This window comes from Argentina silus, assembly GCF_951799395.1.
Source record: "Argentina silus genome assembly, chromosome: 2".
Lineage (NCBI taxonomy): Eukaryota > Metazoa > Chordata > Actinopteri > Argentiniformes > Argentinidae > Argentina > Argentina silus.
In genome coordinates, this window is record NC_139656.1 from 7,612,412 (window position 1) to 7,637,109 (window position 24,698).

General features: G+C 44.1%; 1 protein-coding gene across 2 annotated transcripts in view; it reads left to right on the forward strand.

Annotated features, from left to right (window-relative positions):
- The first annotated feature begins 11,577 nt into the window (after positions 1-11,577).
- Positions 11,578-24,698, forward strand: part of LOC310818310 (neuronal migration protein doublecortin-like) — a 36,352-nt gene continuing 23,231 nt past the window's right edge. For both annotated transcript variants that reach the window (XM_083689199.1, XM_083689200.1), the window contains exons 1-3: positions 11,578-11,658; positions 17,946-18,366; positions 23,941-24,281. In XM_083689199.1, coding sequence (XP_083545325.1) covers positions 18,006-18,366; positions 23,941-24,281 — 702 coding nt within the window. In that variant the 5' untranslated portion in view covers positions 11,578-11,658; positions 17,946-18,005. The remainder of the gene's footprint in view (positions 11,659-17,945; positions 18,367-23,940; positions 24,282-24,698) is intronic.

Here is a 24,698-nt window from a genome sequence, read left to right on the forward strand (position 1 = left end):
GACTAGGTCAAGTGAAATTACAGCATATTCCAACCTTTGGACAATCAGGACAATCCAGTCAGGTATGCTCAAGAAGGCATCATCTACATAATGTACATCTTATTTAAATAGGCTACTGAGCATTAACACATTGAAATGAAACAATACTTTAAAGGTAAATGGGGATGGAATCTTTAGGGACAAAAACATTAATTGATAAAGCCGTCAAAGCCCACAACCAATGGATTCAGTCCGATTCGCCATGGTATAGCTATTATGCAAGAAGCCTGGAAACGGAATACATTTTAAGGATGCAAGGTCACTGTCTCAATTTTTCATGACACGTGAGTATGTCGTTCATGAATTCTTTAAATGTCGTCGAGGGAGGCATTGATGCTATGAGAAACGCGTTCACGACAGCGCGCATAATGGCAATGGATTTATTTTTCCATTTGTTTAAATGACAGAAGTCTATTCTCAAATCAAAAGCACGAGGGGATCATCCTACATGTCAACTGATGTTTATTTTAGCTCATTATTGTAACCTACATGCAACAGCGACGTGCCGAGTGTCCTAAAACACACAGAGCGCATACAGTCACAGGCGTGACAGGGGACCCAGCGCGCACCTCGAAATCAATAGCGAATCCTGAAAATCTCGCACGACCAACGAACCTGATGCATCTGAGTCAATTCACAACGATCAGCACCAACCACTCGTTCTCTTGAAACGCGAAGCTACAGCTCGATGACAGCCAAGGTTCACCATGGTACATGATCAGATAATCTGGAGTAACTTTCTTACGCAAACCCCTAATGATCATTCCAAGCTCCTGTACAACTCCAGCGAGGAGCACATCTGGACGACAACTGTCGCGCAAATAGGACGACTAGACGCAAAGCTACCAAGTTTGTCGACATATCTTGGACTTTTTGTGTGTTTGCTGTTATTTTTGCTCGCCTTGGTTATCGTGATGCTTTACCGAATGAAGCATACCATTGCTCCGTTGCCATCAGATATTGAGAACGCGGGTCACACGGAGATGTTCCCAGATGTTGAACTGGCGGCAGTGTAAAACGGAATAACAGAGCCCAAAACATCGAATTATGATTTTAAGAAGAACGCATCCAATTGTCATCGTCTATTTCAAGAAGACTATGACCATAAGGTTCGTCAAAGAATGTTTTAGCAACACAATGTAACCAGATGATATTCCAGATGTTCTTGGATGGAAACTTCCCAGCTGGAATAATTTGTCTACTGTTTTGAGAAACACGATGATGTAATGAGGATACTGATTGTGGATTTAATTATGATTAGTTCGCCCTACCTTGCTCAGGGGGTAGATTACTTATACTGCCAAGTGCCAAGGAGCATTGTAATTGCACACAATTCTGGATTATTGAGCCGCAGATTTTAAACACTGATGTCAGATCTATGGTTAGCCTACTTCTATCTTGAAGTTTTATAGATCCCCTACTTCCATCTTGTTCATTTTATGCTTTTGCTAAGAACTGGGATCAGCATCTTACCATTTAATATATTGGTCCCTAGGTTTTTTTATTTTTTATTTTTGACCTTTGAGATTATGAGCCCCCAACACACACACATACACATATGTGTACTGGGTTAGGCTGCGTCTTTTCAAGTGCACTTTCTTTATGTTTTAATGAAATGCTTAATTAAAGCTATGGCAGGAAATTAATATTAAAATATTCCTGGAGCACACTTAGATCTGTCCCTTTGAAGGGAGTGTGGGAGGCTAATGGACCTGGCCTTGGTGCTCTTGAGTGCATAAAAGCATATTTAAGAAGAGAGTGCCTGGTAAGGGTTAGTGGTCTTGCTCCTGGTAGGGGTTAGTGTCCCCCCCCCTCCCCACCCACCCACCACCAGATTAAAGGGATGGATCACTAGACATGACATTCATCTATTGTAGCCCAACATGTCTGAGGTGTATGCTCAACTGTGTTACCATATAATAGGCTGAAAGGAATTTAGGACACCATATTTCCAGAAATGTTGTCAGACAAGTTCAGCATCGTTTTAACTAACATTATTTTACACTTTGTATGTGCCTTCTTCAATGTACTGTTTGATCTCTTGGTTTCTCACAATATATATGTAGTTCCAGTGGCTGAATTACCTATCTGTTGGGTAGGTTGGCACCTTGTAGTTATTGTCTCATAATGTTATTTTTTGACCAGACAACATTATATGTGCACATCTGTGTGATTTATTATTATTCAGGATCTTTATTAATGCTCTTCAAGCCTTCTGTATGCAGCTTTTTCGTCTTTCCATGACCACCATACAGTTGACAACACAATTGTGTTCCCATTTTTCCTTCTCGTACCTGAGTTAATCACCTCAATGTATAATTTTATTGTAAGATTTTTCTCATTTTTGTTTCATGTCACTCACTTCCCTTTGCAAGGGATGCTTCTTTGATTAAATGTTTTACAGTATGATAAACCTAGGTTTGAAATGACACTTTTGAAATATGTGTTTTATCTTATTTTGCTGATGTTCTGAAGAAGCCATGTTGTATGACTGCCTCTCAGTCAGAGTACAGACACGAAAACTCACTGTATTTGTTAGGTGGAAATCGAGGAAGAAAGTCTATCTCCACAGCCACCCCAGTTTCACCTCCTCTATTTACTTAGATGGCTGTATTTGCTGATGTTATATTCTGATTATTTCGCTCAGTAATTGCTTCCCCTGCTTTATAGCCCAGGAGAGATGCTTACATCATCACCATGGGACAGAGCAGGTGTTGTTTGGAGGTCTTAGTTTTGATGGTTAGGACATGACACTTCTTTCTCAGATTAAATGAGGGGATGGAAGCCCACTGCATTCTGGGAACCAATGACAGTATCAGTCCTGAGTCCCTCTATTGCCCATGGCGATGTTCAGTCAGAGTAAGCTGTCAGGTATTCTCAGAGGGGATTTATCCTTGATAGTTATTACAGTGAAAAATAAGACCAACCATATAAACAGAGCTAGGTTTTAGTTCAGAGTAGCAATGCCTCTTAGTGCACACACATTTTGCCTGAACATTGATATTTTTAGTTTTAATTTGGAATGAGAAGTCTTTCCTGTTCATTTTAGATGGATGGATGGGACCGTACACATTGGAGACAGTGTATCTGTCCAGTTGTTTTCCACCCAGCTCTGTTAATAGGTTTTCAGTGGGGTATCTTACCCTAAGGCTGATGCTCCGTGTTGTTTTGAGCATTCACCAGGGGGCACTAACGCACCTTCTGAGAGAGGCTCTGGCTACATACTGTAGGCTGAATCTCAAAAGTATTTCCTTGATTCCTCGTTCTCTCTCCTCACCTCGTTCACAGAATGCATTGGAGGAGAATGTCCAAGGGGAGGAACCTCAGACCTTCTCCTCCAATGAACATTGAGAAGGAGGTGAGAATAGACGATGTGAGGAATCTTTTGAGATTTGGCCATAGTGTCCCTGATTATCGAAGGCTCAAAATAGATGCATCATTCAGAGATGATCAATTTTAGGCTGAAATCCTTAGATTTCTATGAATGTACAGTGTTATGGGTTTGTCTCAGTGTTGGTGGACTAATAGGTAAGATCACTAGCTCACACACCTAGTCAATTGCTGTTTTCAAATATTGTGTTTAGTATAGGTGCAGAAAACATTGGCAACTGAATTACGATATATAATTTAAAAAAAGTAATCACAGAAAAGTACATTTGCCTTTCACAGGAATAACGATATGTTGTATCCAATATGAGAGCAGATAGAACATGAATCATGTTTGGCTCTCTCTTCGGTAACTGTACAATGCAACAGTAAAGAATAAAATAAGAAAAAAAGGTGAGTCTAGGGCAAGTTTTAAGATTCTCCACAAGGTGGCACTTCAGTGCCAATAATAGTTGTTGGCCCTCTGAATATGTGCTGAATTCCTTAGCGCAAAATATTAAGAAAATAGACAAATACAAAATAGAACAATAAATCTTTTCAAAAAATCTTTCAAAAAATCTTTTCTAGGCTAGGCTAAAATCAAGCAGCACTAATGTATTACTGCTATTGGTCCTGATCTGTAATATTTGATGGATGACTTTGCTTTATAGATGTCAACATGAAACAGATATGGGTGAAAGGCTGTTGCTTTCCAGTTCCAGTTCCAGTTCACAAAGAAGTAGCCCTACAGAATGGCTGACCTTCCTATAGACCCTTCATACAATTAACCAAGCCCTGAGCTGTTTAAGGCAGTATCTCATTCAATCTCTCTTTCCCTTCATGTAAAATTGTGTTATTGTATACAGGTCACAGGCAAGGCGTGTCTGGGTGGTGTCCTGAGTTGTTTGATCCATGAGGTCAGCTTGGGCTCACCTGTAATGGTCTTTGTCAGTTGCCACTTTTTGTGTTTGGTTTCTTCTCAGACAGAGTTGTCTCTTGTATTTTAACAGCTGTTGATCAAAGAGGAAATGACAATGTGAGTATCTACACAACATAGATAATTATGCTGTAAAACCTTTGTTCTCCCCCTTTTCCTGTTTGTTAAACAGAGTATGAACACACTTTTCCCTTTCAGCTAAGCTAGTTGTTGCCTGCCACCTAAAAACTGTTTGAATGGTTTATGGTTTTTATTTGTTGTGTTATCCCTGAACTGGGTCACTAACCTAATGGCCCTTCACTGTTTAAAAGATAATATAACATATATTATTATTATTATTATTATTATTATGTATTATTATTATCATGTTAATGGACCTGAAATGATAACACAACTCCATCCACCAGGGTTAAAGGTCATTCTCCAAAATGTCGCCATGGAAAGTTAATAATAGAGAGAGGAGAGGCACATACTACAGTAACAATAGGGTGCCAGGCCAGTGCATGAATAATAACAGGGTCTGTTCTGTTCTTTTCTTTGGCATCTGAAGTGGAGGAGGTGTTCTGTTGTGTTTGTTTCAGCTTCCTTCTGCACACAAAATCTCAGAGCTTTAAATTGTATTCCATCAATTTTTTGTTTTGCTGAAGATGTTGGTCTGGGAGAATATATATTCAACGGCAGCAAGGCAGCATGGTTGACCTGAGTCATCCCGAGGTTGTGCCTCATCACATACAACTTTGGGCTGAGGTCAGATAGTTTACAGAGTGGGACTGTCAGTATATGTGTGCCACAAAGCAAACCAAAACTAAAAAGTGTCTGTTTGTGTGTGTTCATGTTTGTGTGTGTGTGTGTGTGTGTGTGTGTGTGTGTGTGTGTGTGTGTGTGAGAGAGAACATTGCCCTCATTCACTTAATAATAATGAACAAGAAATACATTTATTTTTTATTTATTTTTTATTACTAGAAGACAATTACCAATGAAATCTAAACAGTTTCCCAGAGCCAAACAGATTTTATATAATTCTACCCCCTAAAACCTTTTTGCTGTGTCTAAATTAGAGGCTTTCAGAGGGGCTGACATTCAGGGGGTGAAATAAGTGTTGTAGACTAATGGCACCCCTGTCTGTCTGTCTGCGTGGCACTGCCAAGCTGCCAGCAGGACTAAGAGGTAGGGGGGCTCCAGTCTGAGGCGGTCCCATGGACACCATAATGGCCAGTCCTTTTGATGCCCCTCCTCCCCTGCAAGCATGCAGTGTGTGCTGTCATCCCTCTCCAAAACCCCCTCATTAGAAAATCCGCTAAGGAGACAAGGCTACTTGTTACTCTGCACAAAAGGTACCACTGGCTGTGGTTACCATAGTGATGGCAGAGCGGATAAAGGAAATCCAGGTCATGTCTTCTTCTTTAGACCACTGCCGCCCTTTCCTCCATACCCACCCACGCACCACATTTGATTTTGTCCACACCTTTCTGTAAATTCAGAATCTACATGACTGCATAGTCTCTATGACACCCATTTACTGTCAGAGGAGACCCTTTTACTGTCAAACAGTCATCTCTGTTTTCATATATTGCAGCATTTGACGAGACCCCAAAAGAAATTAGGGAAGGATAAATGGATAGATCTGTCACTGCAATGGCCATCAATAAACCACAATAAAGTAGCTTTTAGATCCAGTAGCTCATTCTGCTCTTTATTCAGGTGAGGAGGAGAGGAGCACACAGCTGAGAAACTTCACATCAGTGACTGAGAATGAAAAGTATTTGCCATGAAAATAAACTAGCAATCTTAATATTATATACAGCATTTGTAGAATGCTTTGTCTTTACTCAGGTCATCCATTTGTGGGGATGTTTGATACAGTAACAAGGAGAAGGAGGAGGGGGACGAAGGGGAAGGCGGAGGAAAAGGAGGCGGAGTCTGACAAAACAGGGAAGCAGACTGAACCTGCTGTGACCCCATTGTATAGTAACTCCTAGTCTGTAGGGGTGTGCCAGGCTGTGGGTTCACCTCTGTCTGACCTGGCACTGCCACAGACAAAGCCCTCCGCCACTGACAGGCAGGATCCTTACTGCTTGTTCAGTCTAGCACCCTGCAAATCTTCAATATCACACACAGAAATGAATGCAGATGCACATACACACACACACACACACACACACACACACACACACACACACACACACACACACACAGATGTGTGTAGAGCAGCTGTGAATCATCAGAGATGATAAAAGGCTGTGAGGCAGAGAAAGCACACCACATCCACACATGTAGTAGACATATATGACATCATCTTCTAGCTTTCTAGTGTTCACCATGGCTTCTTGACAGAGTGACTGTGATTTCTGAGATTTCGAACCCTAGGCCTCTGAATGTAGTAAGCCTCTGCTGGCTGCTCAATGCATGAATGGGATCATTGGACACACAGTTGCATGAAGGTGTCTACATCTTATTAAGGCTGTCTACACCACTGAACCAGCCAGGTCCATCCAGTCTCCTTGTCTCTGTGCCCCCCTCCCCTTCCTCACACACACACACACACACACACACCTCCCCTCTGGCTTACTTCATGCCCTGTCTGTTTGAGTCAGAGTTGCAGGCGGATGTGATGATGCCCTGTCACCCTTCCTGCTGGTCAGCTTCTTAGTGATGTCACTGAGCGCTCTAGCAGAGTGCTGAGCTGGGCAAGGAGGAAGATGGATGGATCCGCCCAGACTGCAGAGATCATTCTCACAGCTCACAACAAGAAACTGTACTGCATGGTGGGAAAGTAAATATGTCCATGGTTGATGGACTAAATCCACACTGTTGACTGTCAGACTTAACACTGTTCCAGTCTGGAGACCATGATGATGTCAGTGTGATACACATATAGTGTCTCCTTTAAAACCTTGTATGAGAGAGGAGAGATCAGTGACCTGTGTCTCAAAATGCAGCCGTCTCATCGGCATTCATACAATACAGTGGAAATTTACATCACATAACATTTATCAAGAGACATGTCACATATGTAAAATGCATCTATTCATTTGGTTTGATAGGCTCCTTGGTAACATGGTGGAGGGAATAGCTGGTTTCTGAGAGACACATACACACCAGTTTGATGAAATGAAATTTAACACAAACTGAATTATGGGATCCATTTCCAGGGCACAATTAGATTTCAGGGCCCTTATTTGATCAGGGTAGAAATAAATATAAATATTTTCATGGGTCTGGTTTCATTGATAGTGTAGAGGATGATGATTAGACACATAACCGCTAAAGATATACAACACATGCACTATTTATAGACTTATTGTACACTTTGAATCTTTTTTAAGCTTCCGCTCCAGTGTGTCTGACAGAGGGATTGTGGGTGAGCTGTACTCTGGGCAAATGTGGATCTTGATGCCAGGACAACCCTGCTGGGTCTCACATTCACTTTGTGGCCTAAACTGTGCCCCCTCCACAGACACCTGTCTCCTCGCAGCTCTACAAGCCTGGGCAGTCCCTCTCACTGCCAGCCTGTGGACATCTGCCTCCATGACGGATCATCTGTTTACATCCTCGTCGTCATAGCAGCACCCCCAACCAAAATGCCAAGCTCCTCCTTTTGCAGGCCCTCCTCCCTTTCCTCATGTTTCCCAAAAACACCAGCTGGGGGCTTTTTAGTCTTACTCATGTCACACTCCTCAACCCTGTCAGATGACCAGTGCCACTCTGCACACCCCTCCACCCTCTCTCAGGCTGGTGTGCATCAAAGTCTGGTTTACCGTCTTTAAAATACACAACTCACACAACACAGATGACTAACCGTAAAGATGCAGAAACGTATTTGAACAGATTACAATTTTCCATTTTCCTTTCTTTTTTTTTTAAACGGTCGTTGAATTGTATAGGTACTGTACAATAAGCCAGGAATACAAGAAATACAAGTGATCTTAGCCTGGCTGATTTAGGTACCCTGCAGTGATGAATGAATTTTGAAGTTTAGCTGAACCAGGTCTAATCCAGAACAGCTTTTAAATGAGGCACAGCACGTGCTCAGTTTGGCGGATGCATTGTGTGACACTGCACCCCACTGAGTGACTAATTTCTAAATCTGCCCCCCTTTGCATGCCCCCCTCCAACCAAATGTACCCCCTGCCCAACCCCTCCCTCTGTCTGTGTCCCTGTCGGGTAGCAGGCCGCAGCCCCTCTCAGACAGCTGAGGGAGGTGGTGAAGAGGCAGCGGTCAGAGTGAATTAGAGTTATGTGTGACATGCACAGGAGAGGCTCCAGAATGCAGCAACAGCTGAGTCCAAAAGTGTGGCTTTTACGCCAGGCCTGAGGGGAGGGGGCCAGTCAAAATGCATAACCGCTCTAAAAAGAATTAATCCTGTTCTTGTGTTGGTTTTCTAAAGGGAGCAATCTTACAGGCACCATATGCAGGATTGCGCCCTCTTTTCACTGCAATGGGAATTGCAATGACAATTCAGAATAGTGCCTCCTCCTCTCTCCCTACTCTTGTTCAATGCAAACTACTGCTCCCAGGCAGTATAGTATCTAGCCAATGAGCCACACACACGCAAGTCGCAGGTTACACGCACACAGCAAGCAGTAGACGCCTAAAAACATCCTGAACATTTTGGAAAGGCAAATTCAGGCAGAAGGGCAGGGTCTTAGAAGAATCATCATAAGTAATGATTCAGCATGGTTATTTAGTGACATTTTCAAGGGGAAAAAGCTACATATTGCACCTTTAATCTAATGTTACCTCTGTAAAGGAGCTGACAATCATAGGGTAAAGCTCTGGTGCTCTCCTTGATCCCAGGTCTTTCTGATAGCTTTTAGTACAGTTATGTCCCACAGCTAAAGCACTCAAACTCCACTGGGATTTAGGAACAAACCACTCTATGGGTTTTCCAAAGAGAATGGAGAGATAAATCACCACAGGTTATTTCTTATTGTTGTGAATTGAAAAAAATTAAAACTCTTGCCTGAGAAGGTTGTTGGGGGGCAGTTTCTTTGAAATATGTGAGTGGCCTACTGTCTGAAATAATTTGAAAAATGCAGAAAATCAATCTCTTGCTCCAGCTTTCCTCTTGGGCCCTGAAGTCAACACTGTTCCAGTGTTCATACAGTATGTGGGTAGAGTTTTTCCACTTTTTATTTTACCAGGGTCTTTTTTTTGTCTTTGTGTTCCAACACAATTGTTCCTCTTTGACACACTTTGGCCCAAGTCATTGGAGATACAGGGATCTGGTGCACTGTGGCACCGAAGGTATCCCATGACATCCTCCAGGTCAGGTCCCTCAGGGCTCATCTCACCTGGGCCACACATCCCATGACACCACCCATGGAGCCTGTATTGCCCTGTCAGAGGTGTGAGTGAAATCAATATCACATTGACGACTGACTGTGCTTTGATGACACCTCATGCATAGCCATGATGTTAGAAAACGTTGACAGTACAGTTTGGTAATTCCATATGACATCAACGATATCCAGTTCTATAGGGACTCACTTGGACAGAGTCCAATGGATCCTATATGATGGAGAGCAGCATTGTTATTATTCAATCTGATGGGGGCCTCATAACAAGGTGTTGGTGTTTATTTGACATCACATTACTCCCCTTTCAGCACACAGTGATGTAGCTTATGTTGTTGAGTAGGCCCTAAAATAACTCAGAGGGTCTGCTGACCTTAAAACACCAACTCCCAGAGGTCTCCACAAAGGCAAGGCAGGCAGGCAGGACAGATGCAGGCACTGAGTTGTTTAGGCTTTTATCTTTTCTCCCTAAAGAGTGCCAGGATCACAACGTCATTAGTGATTAGTTTCAAAGAGATGCACTCTGATGACTTTGTCTCAGTTGACTGCACACAGGACAGAGTTTCTTGATAGATACAACCCCTCCCACACACACACACCCACACACACGCACCGCACACATGCACACACACACACGCACTGTACACATGCACACACATGCACACACACGCTCACACACACACAAACACAGTATATGCATGTTTATATAAACAGACGCCGATGCACACCCACACTTTCACACACCAACTACACACGTGTGCATGTGGCAGATGGGGATGTAAAAGCTGCTTCGTCATCTAATAGACTCTTATCTGGAAGAATATCAGCTCTTAGAGCTCTCCTCTCATTCTTGGCAGTGGTGTAGATAAATGGCTTTAATAGTTTCTGAACACATCCTGCAGAAACACAGCCACACACATGCACGGACACACTCGCGCACACACCCACGCACGCACACAGTCCTCTGCCTCTGAAAATGTAACGTGTGGAGAGACACCCACACAATAGTCATCCTCTATGGAGATGTGTTCTTGTTCTCTCTCTCTCTCTCTCTGTCTCTCTCTCTCTCTCTCTCTCTGTCTCTCTCTCTCTCTACTTTTCATTTCATTTGTCAAATGTAATTTAATAACATAACAATGCAACAATCCTAGGATAGGTTGATGTTGTTTTTTTATATCAAAAGGTTAAACTAATTTCAACATGAAGAATTTCGAATGCCTGAATGAAAACTCTTGGGTCTGACCCAGTTGGAAGGCCCGTAAGATCACCAAGGACCTCAGCCACCCCAGTCATGCTCTGTTCTCTCTGCTACCATCTGGCAGATGGTGCATCTGGTCTAAGACAGACAGCTACTGAGACAGTTTGTACCTCCAGGCCATAAGACTTTTGAACAGCTAAGCCATAGCTGCCCACCTACACTACTTGCTGCTCATCTGCACCAATCAATTGGCATTGACTCTCTTATATCAACCATATATATATATATATATATACACACACACACACACACACACACACACACACACACACACACACACACACACACACACACACACACACACACACTTACACTCATTACCATCACTGCTGCTATTTATTACTGTATTTTATTGCTCACTTTATCTTACACTTATGCGTATAACACTTATTGTCAATTGTGTTATTTTTGTTTTTATTCTTACGTCCTGATATTTGCACTGTTGCGAGGAAGCTTGCAAGTAATCATTTCATTTTACAATTTACACCCTGTATTCTGTGTACAGTAACAAAACCTTTAGAAAATATGGAAAGGTTTACGTCATCCTTTTGTAAGAAATACCCAAATACCGGCCGGAGCAATTGCCATACAAGGGCGGGTTCAGCGGAGACCTGTCGGCTTTAGGACCCAGCAGTGCAGACTGTAAGGTAGGCATCGCATCGTTCGTGGACCGAGAGAGGCAGACAAAGGCAGAGAGAGCTCGTGCCGCTATCCTGCAGCATCCACACCCACCCACTTCACTCCACACGCTCCAACGCGGGTGAGTAGCCTACCTCCAGTGGAGGACTTCACTTTAGTTAATAGCAAAAACTAATGTTATGTCAGTATTTGCAATGTATTTTTTAACAATTCGCTATGTTGTTGTTAGAGTATTTAACAGTGTTGAGAATTTCTTCTTCTTCTTCTTATATTTAGGCTGTCAGTTATGTGAGCAGGTGGTTTGTAGGTGTGCTCGCCTTCATATGCTGTCAAATAATGTGTGGAGATGGGAGACTGCACCCACCGCCATGCGCTAAGGTCATGCACAAGTGAACCGTTTTCTTGTAACTGGAAATGAGAAAAAGACTGCTTAGAAACTTTTTTCCTTTCGAATTTGACTTAAAACCAGCTCAGACTGGCTTAGTGTTATGAGATAAGAAGACAGATCAGCTGTAATAGGGATGTTTAGGGTGACATAAAGTGATGCCAGACGCTGGTGGGCAAGATGTGTGGTCACAGGGTTGTTTAAGGGGTGGCTGTGAACACAGACCTAGCCTCATATTTCTGTAGTGCAGTTTAGCATGTAACTGTCACACAATAGACCTGCTGTAGATGTCTGATGCTCTGTGTGCAGGAATTAGAAACCTCCTCTATATCTATAACAGTGATGAACATGGGGCGATTGATGATTGATTATAGCTATTGTCAATCAATAGCTATTAATGCTTATGGAGATTCATATTTCAATACTTGTAGTGACATTCCTGTAATTCAACCACTAGTGACTGTCAGCATTGTAATTCAAGGCGGTGCTTTCAGGGTGCATTCATAAATCTGTAAGTGAGTTTGTTTCGTTGTAGTCTTAGTGTTGGAGTGCAGTGATATAGTATCAGTAGTACCTCTATGTGCTAGTGTAGTACTACAGCAGTAGTCGTAGTAGTAGTGGTAGTCGTCGTGTTGCTGATGTCAGTGGCAGCCTCCTCCCTGAGACAATGGGCTGTCCCAAGTGACGTGGTTGTGGTGGGGAAGGGTCAGTGTGATTTACCTCTGTCCATAAGGGTAGCAGATGGGCGCGGAGCCTGTCCTCCGTCAGCTGAGGAATACCCATCTCACTCTGTGTCCCACCCCCATCCCCATCTCAGGGCCTGTCATAAAAACCTCAGTTAGATTCAGGGGTGGGCGGGGGAGGGGAGGACCCAAGCACATCCCTAGGTGGTGATGAAAATGTGGTCTTCTCTATTCTAACTTCCTCTGTTTGTCTTTCTGGTGGGGCACATGTGTGATAGAGCTGTACAGAGATTAGGGGAGGAGGAGATATAAATCAGCAATTTTCCTAAACCATTAGGAGTGGTGTGCTTCATTGCCTTTCACATCAGGGCGTTGCCTGTCCTACATCATCACTGTTTAAGCAGAAATGGGTTAACAAGCCCTTGTTGTCATGGAGTTGTGTCAAGTCTAAATTTGGTATGAATGACATACTATAGCAGATCCCCAATGTGTAGCAGCTCACCAATGTGTCAGCATTGTGTGTGTGTGTGTGTGTGTGTGTGTGTGTGTGTGTGTGTGTGTGTGTGTGTGTGTGTGTGTGTGTGTGGAGAGAGAGGGGTGGCGATAGGCGTGTGGAGAGGTTGAGAGGTTAGGCTGAATGTCTTTGTTTGAGGCTATGGAGGTGTGGTCACAGCCAGTAGGTGAGGATTTGGCAGGAAGTGGCCAGGCTTTAATTGGAAAAGCTGCTCAAATCCTTGGCCCAAGCTCTGGACTCTGTCCCTCTGGCACAAATCACATACTTAAATGTCACAGACAACAGCCTCTACACCATCACTAATGGGCAAGATGAACAGAATTGATTGACAATGATGTGTGTCAAAGCTATTTTTATGGACCAAAACTATTTTTGAGACATGATGTAATTTGTGATTAAGCTTTGTGAGGCCATTAGTTACCTCCCCCACTGTGTTGATCAGTGGTCAGTTATTATGACCTCATCTCGTTCTCTATGCTGGTCTTTTACTCTAAAGTGGAAACTGAGTTGGGCAAGGGCCTGAGCAGAGGCTCTACCAGGCTACTCTCAGGAGCTGCAGGAAAATGTTAGATAGGGGATTTCAGCCCTACCGATAATCAAACCGACAAGCCCAGATCTAACTCCTAGAAATCCAATAATTGTGCGGCTAAATATAGAGCTTGGAGGATTTATGTGCTATTTAAAAGTTGATTCAACCACATAGTCCCTTTAGGATGTACACCTTAGAATGGGACAGTTCCACATTTCTCACATTCAAGATTCACTGTGTGTCGATTGATCACTAATCACTGATTACTACCTATGATTGTTGTTTCCTGTACAAGTTATAGTTCTTATAAGAATCTTGTGAAATGTGCTGTACATTGTGCTAGCATAATCTTCTCTAACAGTGCTAGGGGGCACACATGTAGAATAGAAACTCTTCAATGATGGGTTAGTCAGTTAGTCACCAGTGTTCTGATTTGTCATCTTTAATCCTATTCTTGAACACAGACCTGGTTCTGCTACATTTCCCCAGTGAGCAGTACCTCCAGCCTTGTTAATACAAATTATGGCATTAAGAATTTAACAGACACATTTAATTCTCGACAGGATCTCAAAGCACCCCAGGGGACTCGCAACATTTTTTGGGGGGTTGTTTGGGGGTGGGATGAGGCCACATGAAAAGGGCTTGTCTCGGGATGTCAGGCAGAGAGAGGGACTTGGCGATAGTAGGGATGAGGAGGGTGGAGGGGGGTGGGGGGTGGGCGGGTGCTGTTATGTTTTTTTGTTCCCCTTGGCATCTGTCTGTTCTGTGCACTCCAGGCAGGGGATGTCGTCTCTGTGGGGCTCCAGAGGACAGGGGACTGGGGAGGAGGTTAGACTGTCTGCGATGTATTTGATTTAACACAGATCATCTAGTCCTGTAGTGGCCCCAGTGTAAATACCCACCTCCTGCCCAGTTTAACAAAACACACAACTGGCCTATCTAAGGAATAAGAATGGGGTCTGGGGATATTGACAGAGTGCTTTGTATTTCAACAATGGGTCTGACAGAGTGTTGGATTATTGATGAATGTGTATTGATCAGAACTGTTTTGGAGAACACTTTTTGGGCTACTGAATTGGGGGGGGGTGGGGAGCGGTAGGGTGGTGGTTATGGACCATTTTTGTATAATCGTATGGGAAAGTGCATCAGAGTATTGAGCAAGGCTTGGAGCTATGAAAAGTACTAAAGCCTATTGAGGGGCTCAGTGGATCCCAGGGCGCAGTACACTGTCCCAGTAGTAGTAATGATGTTTGTTTGTTGATAAGATTTGTGGCTAGCGTGTCCTTGTGATTTACATTTGTAAAATACAAAGTCACCAGCCTCTGTAAGATGATGTTTGTCTTTCCTGTACAGCCATGCTGTAAGCTGAGTAAGCATGGTTACGACAGCCTCTACCTAGACAGGGGTCTAGACCTGGGTGTCGACACAGTGAGCCAGATGAAGGTTCCTCCAATTCTGCTGCTATGCACAAGTCATGTACAGTTCAGTACGGCTGTTGCTGTGCATGTGGTACAGTACAACACGAGGATGTAGCCTAGCCTAGCCGTAGTGCGGGAAGTCTTTGTTCTGACATGGAGCAGCTAGAATTCGGCTCGAGTGTGTCTTCATAATCACTCTTTTAACAGTTTCATCTCATCTCATACAGAGGAATTCTGTTCATTTTCATTAGATCACACAAAGATGGCTAATGAGATTCATTAGAAAGGGGGCATTGTGTCTCGCTGTAGCGGAGCGACCTGCCTCACTGGGCTAGAAAGACCCTGGTGTGTTTCTTTGTCTGCTCTGCAGTCGGGCAGTTCCACAGAAACGGGCAATTCCTGAATGCCCACCACCAGCGAAGCTAGCATGGCAACAAACAGGCTGCCAGTCTCACCAGGGCAAGACCCTCAGCATGCTCTAGCGACGGGTGTGGCACTGATGACCTTCACTATGCCCTCTGTCCTCCTGCAGCAGCAACAGACATACGACTGGTCTGAGATCTGAGTGGTGGCAGAGAGGGTGGCTGCTGGCTGGCCATTCGAAATGTCATGGTAATGGTTGCTCTCTGCCTATTTAAGTGTCTAATCTCCTAATTATTCAAACGGCCTATTCTAAATTTCCAGTTGGAACTGGGTAGGAGACAGTCTACTCTCTGGCCAGGCAGCCCCTCCCACCACTCTTCTTTTCTTCTGTCTTTTTGCGGAGGGGATAAAAAAAGTCTGTTTGCGTTTTAAAAGAGCAGATGTTAGTGGAGAGTTTGGCACTGTGGTTACTGTGCTCTCTACCCCTCACAGAGGCTAGCTCAATGCTTTAAGCACCATGGGCTTTACAGAGAGAAGACCTAGACTGCCCTCAGTAACTCCAGGAGAAAAGAAAGAGCCCATTCCTAGGCTGTTCATGTCTTTACACAAGCTAATAGACATCAACTCAAAGCTCTCTAAAAATAAATGGAATAATTGTTTTCTCAAACTTAGTTGTTCTGCCTTAGTTGTTATCATTTATATAGCACATTTGTATGGAGTTATTTTTAGACATTTTCCATGTGAGATGCAAATGTCCACGGTATCAACAAGAGTAGTGGTCACTCTGTTCACTGTATTCTCCTCTTCTTGGTTAGCTCTGACTTGTGTTGAATCTGCTTCTGAGATTCTCATATGCCTGTGTGGGTGAATCACCCTTCTCTTGACCCTGTGGTGTAGAACTAGCATAAAGTACATAAAGTATTGACAAAAACACACATATCTTGATGGGGGAAGTAGAGAAGCATTGCTGTGTATGATACAGTACCATGTAGTCCTACCTCCCCACATAACCACTTCTAATTCTCAGCCTATTCTCTGTTCCAAGAGCCCTTCACTGACAGTGTGGAGGAGGATGATACTGTCCACCCCTGTCTGTTTGTCTGTTTGCCTGTCTGTCTGTCTGTTTGTGGGAGCAGCACTGTGTGGGATGATCCTCTCATTCAGATGCTACAAGGCTTATTTCTGCCATATCTGTGATGATGTATCTTCAAACCGTAAAGGTGCATTATGTAGGATATCCTACCTTGACTTAACAGAACATAAACTAATTTTCCGTCATATCAAGCACAAAAGCAATATTTGCACAAACATTAATGTCAACCATTGTTTGTGTTTGGATTCCGGACATAGACTTTCAAGGTAAAGAGTGGATACAATGCTCTATCATTTCTAGAATAACAGCACAGTATGTACCTTTATATTGAACTGCAAATCTTATTAATTCCTGTGCCTTTTAAATATCCATGAGGCACAGGCCAAATAGATTTGAACCAATATACTTTCACTGGGTCACATATTTGCAAATGCACATCCTAAACATAAATCTAATGAAAAAGCTTCAAGGCTGGAGCCTCAGGAAAAGGGTTTCCTTTCACAGGGCCCGTGAAAACAACCTGGTAAGACCACAAACAGCAGCGTTCACTCAGATGAGACACTTTTCTCCAAAATATTACACATCCACTGGGGTTTCTTAATAATAGCCCCTTACTGGCCACGCTTCCACTCTCTCAAGGGCATGAGCAGAATGTAGGGCAGAACATAGCCACACAGGCGGAGCAGGTTCAGCTTACATATGTAGGGCTAATGTAATGCACTGTATGCTTAGCCCATTTACATTGGTTATGTTCAGAGTGGGCTTAGTTTTATGATCATCATCTTAGGGTTGTAGGGCCTACATGGGATAACACTAGAGTGTTCTAGTGTGACTAGGTGCACCCTGCATGAAATATTGATACCTTTTTATCTGGGAACTTCCCAAATGAGGCTTGTGTTTCAGTGCAGTTCAGTCATAGAAGATGTTCTCCAGTTGCTCTCACTTACAGTACATGTATACTGTTAACCAACACAGGGAGGGATGGGGCCTCAACACACCCTGTGTTTTCTGTGAAACAGTGGGCTCATCGATACTGAGGGCTCTAATTGATTGGGCTGGCCAGAGCTTTGTTCATCCTGCAGAAATCAAACACCCTCTGGAGAGACAGGGCCTGGGTCGGTTTACTGCATGTGAACACCAGCACACCCATTGTCTATGGTGAACTACAGTAGGAGGAGGGGGCTTGGAACTGAATCTAATACCCACTGGGTGAACTGCAGAGTAGGAAGGTGGTGGAATATTCAAGTAGAGTGTCATCATGGTATTTTGTCATTGAAGCTCACATTTAAAAAAAAAAAAAAAATCAAATGCAAATTCCTGAATGAATGAATGTTTACCAATTCCCAGAGTTTAGCATCACAACTGGAACTGATCCACATCATTCTAACCAGGCGTAACTGTTTTATTTTTCTCCCAATGATAGACCCAGAGCTATCCACAACCAGCACACTTCTAACACAGACCCTCCCTGACCTCTGTCGCCATGGAGCTGGACTTCGGCCATTTCGACGAGCGAGACAAACCCCGCACCCCGCGGGGCGGGCGCATGAACGGGCTTCCCAGTCCCACCCACAGTGCCCACTGCAGCTTCTACCGCACACGCACCCTGCAGGCCCTCACCAATGAGAAGAAGGCCAAGAAGGTGCGCTTCTACCGCAACGGAGACCGCTACTTCAAGGGCATCGTGTACGCTGTGGCCGTCGACCGATTCCGCACCTTTGATGCCCTTCTGGCCGACCTCACACGCTCCCTCTCTGACCACATCAACCTGCCTCAGGGGGTCCGCTTCATCTTCACCATCGACGGCGTACGCAAGATCACCACCATGGACGAGCTGGAGGAAGGTGAGCTCACTGGGGTCAGAGCAGGGAGTGGGAGTCATACCCCCTGACCAACTACATTGTTATTGCATATTTATAGAGGATTTTTGGCAATATCTGTTCTCAGTCTTAATGTATGAGTGTAACATTATGTAAGATTCAATATGACAGTGTAACTCTCACAGCTGAGGGACACAGTTCAGATCACTTGCAGTGGTTTTTTCTTCATTGACACAGCCGGTTTTCATCTGATCCTGTACATCAGACACTACTACCATAGTGTTAATATGATTATGAGATGTTAGTCTGCAGTGTGCTGATGGGATCAGCAGCAACTCTGTGTAAGTACTGTACCAGCAACACTGAGAAGATTGAGAAGCATATATTTATTCTGCTATAAGATTAGGAGTCTGGCTGGCTTATCTAGCCTCCTGTAATCTCTGCATATTAGATATGAACTCATAATCTGATAGTTTATTCAGGGGTGGCGTAGTACTGTAGCATGTACAGTACGTCTTAGTTTACACAGTGTCCTCCAGAGGTTTCTCTGGCACTCTACTAAATTATGTTGTGAGTGAGCTGAAGTACAGTCACGCTGTTTTGCCTCAATAATTTATGTCATCTGATTCACACAGCGCTCCCAGGAGCAAAAGACCAGTGGTTTAACTGGAGTATCCAGTGGCATGTCACTTTCACGAGAAGCTGAGGTTGTGGTGGAAGACCACCACTACCTTAACACTTTACTAACCCACTATTATGATACTCCTTTGAGCATTATGATTATAATTTATGCTGTTGTCATCATCATAGTATTCATAATCATCATTGTAAGTATGATGGACAATCTCATAGTTTTTTTCATAGTTCTAGTTACTTACTAGCAGTGAGTTACTTACTAGCAGTAGTTGCCTGCTGCTCTCATTGTGTGAAACCCTACATTGTTATTAGAGATTCTCACTACATTTTTATTGGGTCAGTGACTCTCACACACACACACACACACACACACACACACACACACACACACACACACACACACACACACACACACGTGTAATACTCCCCACAGAAGTGCTTGGCTGGCAACGTACTAGATCCAAACCCCGTAATAACTGCCTCCGCAGCCAGGAATTAGAAAATGGGCCTTAAACGGTGTCTGTCGTCCCTGTGGAACCATCCGCCTGGAGCTCAGGAATTCTGTTTGATGAGCATGGTCTAGGCTCGTTTACTTGGTGTGATGTGCAGTACATGTCTCCTCCCCTCATTAGAGAACTCCTCCACCTTTGATGTCCTCACTGACTCCTAGAAAGACATTTCAAACTCACCCAGGCCAGAGCTTCCAGCCAGCCATCTCCCTACGCCTCTGCTAGAGACCTCAGTCCCCATAACGCTTTACCATAATATAATGAAGATTGCTCGATATGTTGGACTTCCCCGAAAATCTCTTGGAAGCTCTCACCATTACCATTATGAGATCTCTCTTGAATTAGGAGGAAACGATACATGAAACTTGCTCTTCTTGAAATGAGCTGAACACACAGTCTAGGGAGTCTGACAGGTAGGCGGTGTAAAGCTCTCTTTGGGAGAGAGAATAGAGGAGTAGTCGATGCTTTTGCCTTGAAGTATTTGGGCCACTGTGCAGTATGTGGATTTGTCAATCTATCAGTCCAGGTCAGCCATCCTCTCTACCTGTGACCACACCCCTCACAGTAAGACGACCCCGTAACCTTACTTCTCTTTGATGCAATTACTTAACTCTTCCTCTCGACTCGTGTGACCCGGGAATTCAGTGTCCTCTGCCAGTATTTTGTTAAGTCTCTCCGTCCACGCCATCTGTCCCGGAGGCAGGAGTTTTTCAATTACACTCAACACCCCTGGCTAATTGGGCCCTGTTCACTTCCCCCCCCCCCCGGACGCTCTCCCTCCCTCACAGATCAGCTTTGTTGTCATATCACATTTCTGCTCATCTGTCTGTATTTTTAACTGTAATGACAAAGAACAGAAGACAACATGCTAATTCTTCTTAGTGTGTGGCAGAAACGTTTCCAAAGAAGCTCGGAAGGCCTAGAGGGGGTTCTTCTAGAGAAAGGGGGGAGGGTTATGCAAAATGAAACAAAGAGATAAACCTAGCTTAATTTGATCAAAATGAGGTGATCATCTCTTGAGCTGCTTAGGAAAGAAAGGGGGGCTGCAGAAGGGCGGGGGGGGGGGGGGGGGGGTTTCTGTGGGTGTGTTGGGGGGTGATGAGACCAGGTATATCACAGCAGGGAGAGTGAGTGAGTTGGAGTGTCTGTGTGTGTGTGTGTGTGTGTGTGTGTGTGTGTGTGTGTGTGTGTGTGTGTGTGTATGTGTGTGTGTGTGTGTGTGTGTTCGTGCGTGTGCGCGCGCGTGTGTGTGTGTGTGTGTGTAGGTTGCGATAGTCACCCTGCTGCTCTTATTCTTGCAGAGGATAATTAACCCCTCTCTGGGTCTCCTCTGCACTGTATTATCCCATACTGTCCTTTGTCTGTGCCGTGGCACAGGGAGCCCTGGCTTGATTGATGTCCTCTGGATCTCCCTGCCTCCGCCTGCTTCACCCTGCCTCCAATCCTCTCTCTGCCTCTCTCTGCTTCCCTGGGCAAGAGCAGGAGGCTCCACACTGCAGTGTCTGGAGAACATGACGGAGGAGACACCAGGGAGATATGGAAATGAAGGAGGATATGGGGAGAGAGATGATAGAAAGATGGGGGCATTATGAAAAAGAGATGGGATAGAGGTGGGAAGGGGTGGAGATTGGAGGGGTGGGGGTGGGGGGGGGGGGTGGTGGCCCTTCCTCTTTCCTATTTTGGACACTAACACAGTGCAGTGTATGTGGGGGACCCCAGCCTGCTGGGCAAGGCTTATATGACATTAGCTTGAGCCAGCTGCCACACCACCTTAGTAGACTTAGTCCGCTTCCTGTATGAGTCCTCCCTCGTCAGAGAACTGGAGCCCAGTTTAAGATCAGAGTCTACCCAGACTTACGCTTAGTGGTGCTGGGTGGCTCCTACTACCACCACCTATGCTGTATCTGGATAGGAGATAGTTGACATTTACACTGTAGCTGGGCAGTATGCAGCTATTGTAATAACCAGTGCAGTCAATGTTTTAGTGTACTGTGGGTAGCGCAGTAGGCCCAGTTCCTAGTATGACTGATGGGTGACTGAATAAGGTGGATTAAAGATACAGCGTTCTTTCTACTGTGAGTAAACACCCCAGGTAGATGCTGTCATAACACTCTTTGAAAGCTGTCTCAATGCACTGTAAAACAGGACAGGTAGAGTTTGATGTTCTCTTTCGCTCTCTTTTTGCTTAATTTATTCACTTTCCATTGGAAAACACAGCTGTAGAAATATTCTGACGGTAGAGATTATGACAGAACATAGAATTTCTAGGGTCACATGTAGAAATTCAGACTAGCAGAAATTGAGACTGACATTCAGGCTAGACATGGAGTATTATGACAGCATTTTGATGTTGAAATAGCTAATTTTAGACTCATTCATGTGCTAAGCTAAAGTCCCCCTTTGGATCATACATTCCTTGATGAGCTGTCCAGGCATGCACATGCTAGTATGTGGCTATGACTATGACACAATGACTGTAGTGGCTTTGCCTTCACTGTGTGCTGTCTGGAAGAAATGCAGCAAATTTAATGAGTAGGCCTGTCCATCAACCATGTGGAAACACATGCACATGCTCACCAACCCTCACCCACACACAGGCAGATCATGGAGAGCTCTGAGCATGATGTGTACAAGCAGAAGCACACTCTTTTTCAAGCCAAAGAAAACCTCTTAAATCTGTTAAAGTTTGATCAACATTCTAACATTCCAGGTAAACATTATTTGTCACAGCTTTGCTGTATTCAGAGTATACTGTGATCAAACGATATTCTTTGATTTAGGAAACTTTCTACACTTGTGGGTAGTCTTATGCTCTAATAAGGATGGATCTCTGTGGTCACTGGATCCCCTGATGCAACAGCTCTTCTTGTTGGCTGGCCTCATTGTTGTTCTGTCCCCTGGTTCTCCTCACCAGTCTCACACTACTGATGGGACTTGCCTCAGAGTCCTCGCTTCTGTTTGCAGATTCAATCCATCTTTTCTCTCAGACCTCTCACAGTGACAGAGATAATCTGTCTGTCTCTTCTTCTTTATTCATTCTTCTTCATTATTCCTCTTCTTAGTCTCCATACATCAGGTTCACCACTCCAGGGTCATGTGATGGGATGTGTTCTAGTTATAAAGTTTATTCATAATGTATGTCCTTTAGTTCGGTGCAGGGCCGAAAAAAGTCAGTATCAAAAGAAATAGAGCCTGCCCTCTCAAATGCTCCACCACGGACCTTTACTTAGAAACTAGAAAGACAACGTGTCAAGTTACTTCCAGTCCTTTTCATTGATCTTATCTCTGTAGCGTCTGTTTATCTCGTTCCGTTAACTGGAGGGCAGCGAAGGTGTCAACCTGCCAGTGGTCTTTAGAAAAGAATAGCTGGCCCTGGAGTGACAAAACCTCGGATCCACAAGTCCTATTACCCCCTCAGCATACAACTCACCAACTATAGGTCACAGTATCACCACAGATCTTTATATCAGTTTTCAAAACAGGACAAATGGCAAGCTCATGCTACTCTGCACCAATGATAATTCCATCAGTTCATGTGGGCAGAGAACCTGATACCCCCAGTCCTAGGGAACCATGTCATGGTTACTATGTGTTGGATTAGGTGTCCCCCTTAGTACAGGTCATTGAGTGTGAATGATGTAATAGGAATTGATGAGGATGATGAAGATGAACAATTTACAATTGTTAGCATCACTTCCTCAGCTCGGGTGAAGTAAAGCCCTCACAACAAGCTGGCCGTGGTGATGTACTGGAGGGATAAGCATGGAATGATATTGCAGCAGTGTGCGTATGTGTGTGTGTGTGGGAGGGGGGGTGTGAGAGAGAGAGAGAGAGAGAGAGAGAGAGAGATAGTTTCTTTATTGTTTAGCCCATTTCTCTGATTGCTACATTCCATATCTGTAAAGGAGCAGACTATTTCTGCTGTGTGAAGATAGGAGAGGGTTCAGTGCATGGGTCATCCTGTTTTGGATTAGGTTAATGTAGATGCTACAGCAATTACTGAGAGGCAGAAAACATATGTCATGAAATGTAGGGGAAAGTGACTGCTAGTTTGTCAACACAGTATCAGATTCAATAGAGTGGGCGTTTGTGTATGAGGCTGTTTTACCATCCTACTTAATCATGCATCTAGTATCAGTATCAGAAGTAATTCATTGTTTATATAAGTATGTGCTATATTTTCCTACTCACAAAAGTCATGAATATGATCTGCCATTATCTGATATCTGAGCTGGTTATCCTGGAAGTCACAATTCCACCCGCACCCTACATTATATAGCACAGATGTCTCATATTACATGGGTTCCTGATCAAATCTTTCCTCAGCGTGCTCGGGGAGTTTCAAATTAGTGGGGAACTATTGTGGCTTTTTAGATGTCAAACAAAGTTGAATACTGGATCTTATATTTATCATGGTATTCTGTCCTTCTCTCTGTCCATCCACCGCCTCCAGGAGAGAGCTACGTCTGTGCATCTGAGAACTTCTACAAGAAAGTTGACTACACAAAGAACGTCAACCCTAACTGGTCTGTGAACGTGAAGGCCTCAGCCAGCCAGAAGAACCTGCAATCCCTGACCAGCAAGGCGGCCGGCGAGTCCCGCGAGACCAAGGATTTTGTGCGGCCCAAGCTGGTGACGGTGATGCGTAGTGGGGTGAAGCCACGCAAGGCCGTCCGCGTGCTGCTCAACAAAAAGACGGCGCACTCCTTCGAGCAGGTGCTCACTGACATCACAGAGGCCATCAAGTTGGAGAGCGGTGTGGTCAAGAAGATCTACACAATCGACGGGAAGCAGGTAGGTTACACACTGACACACGTCATGGCCCAGTTCAACTGAAGCACTTCCGCTGAATTAGGACTGTATCTCAGGCAGGCCGAGGTCACACTCACCACTACTACCTTTAAAACTTGCACATGCAAATGCAACATGCATTACAAGTCACTAATGTTTTCCTGTGTCACTGTTGATAATGAAAGAGGCACACTGACACCATAGTTATAGTTATTGTTTTCACAGAAATAGTATGTATTGAAACCTTGAGGGAACATGCAAAATGGAATGAGAGAGGGATCAAAGAAAATACACAAAGTAGGAGGCCACTGTGGTTAGGAGAACAAAGCAGACACTGACATACATCCACCCACAGGTGTAGTTATTTTAAAGCTAACACTATCTATGGAAGTAATCATGTAAATGTTTATTTCCTTAAAA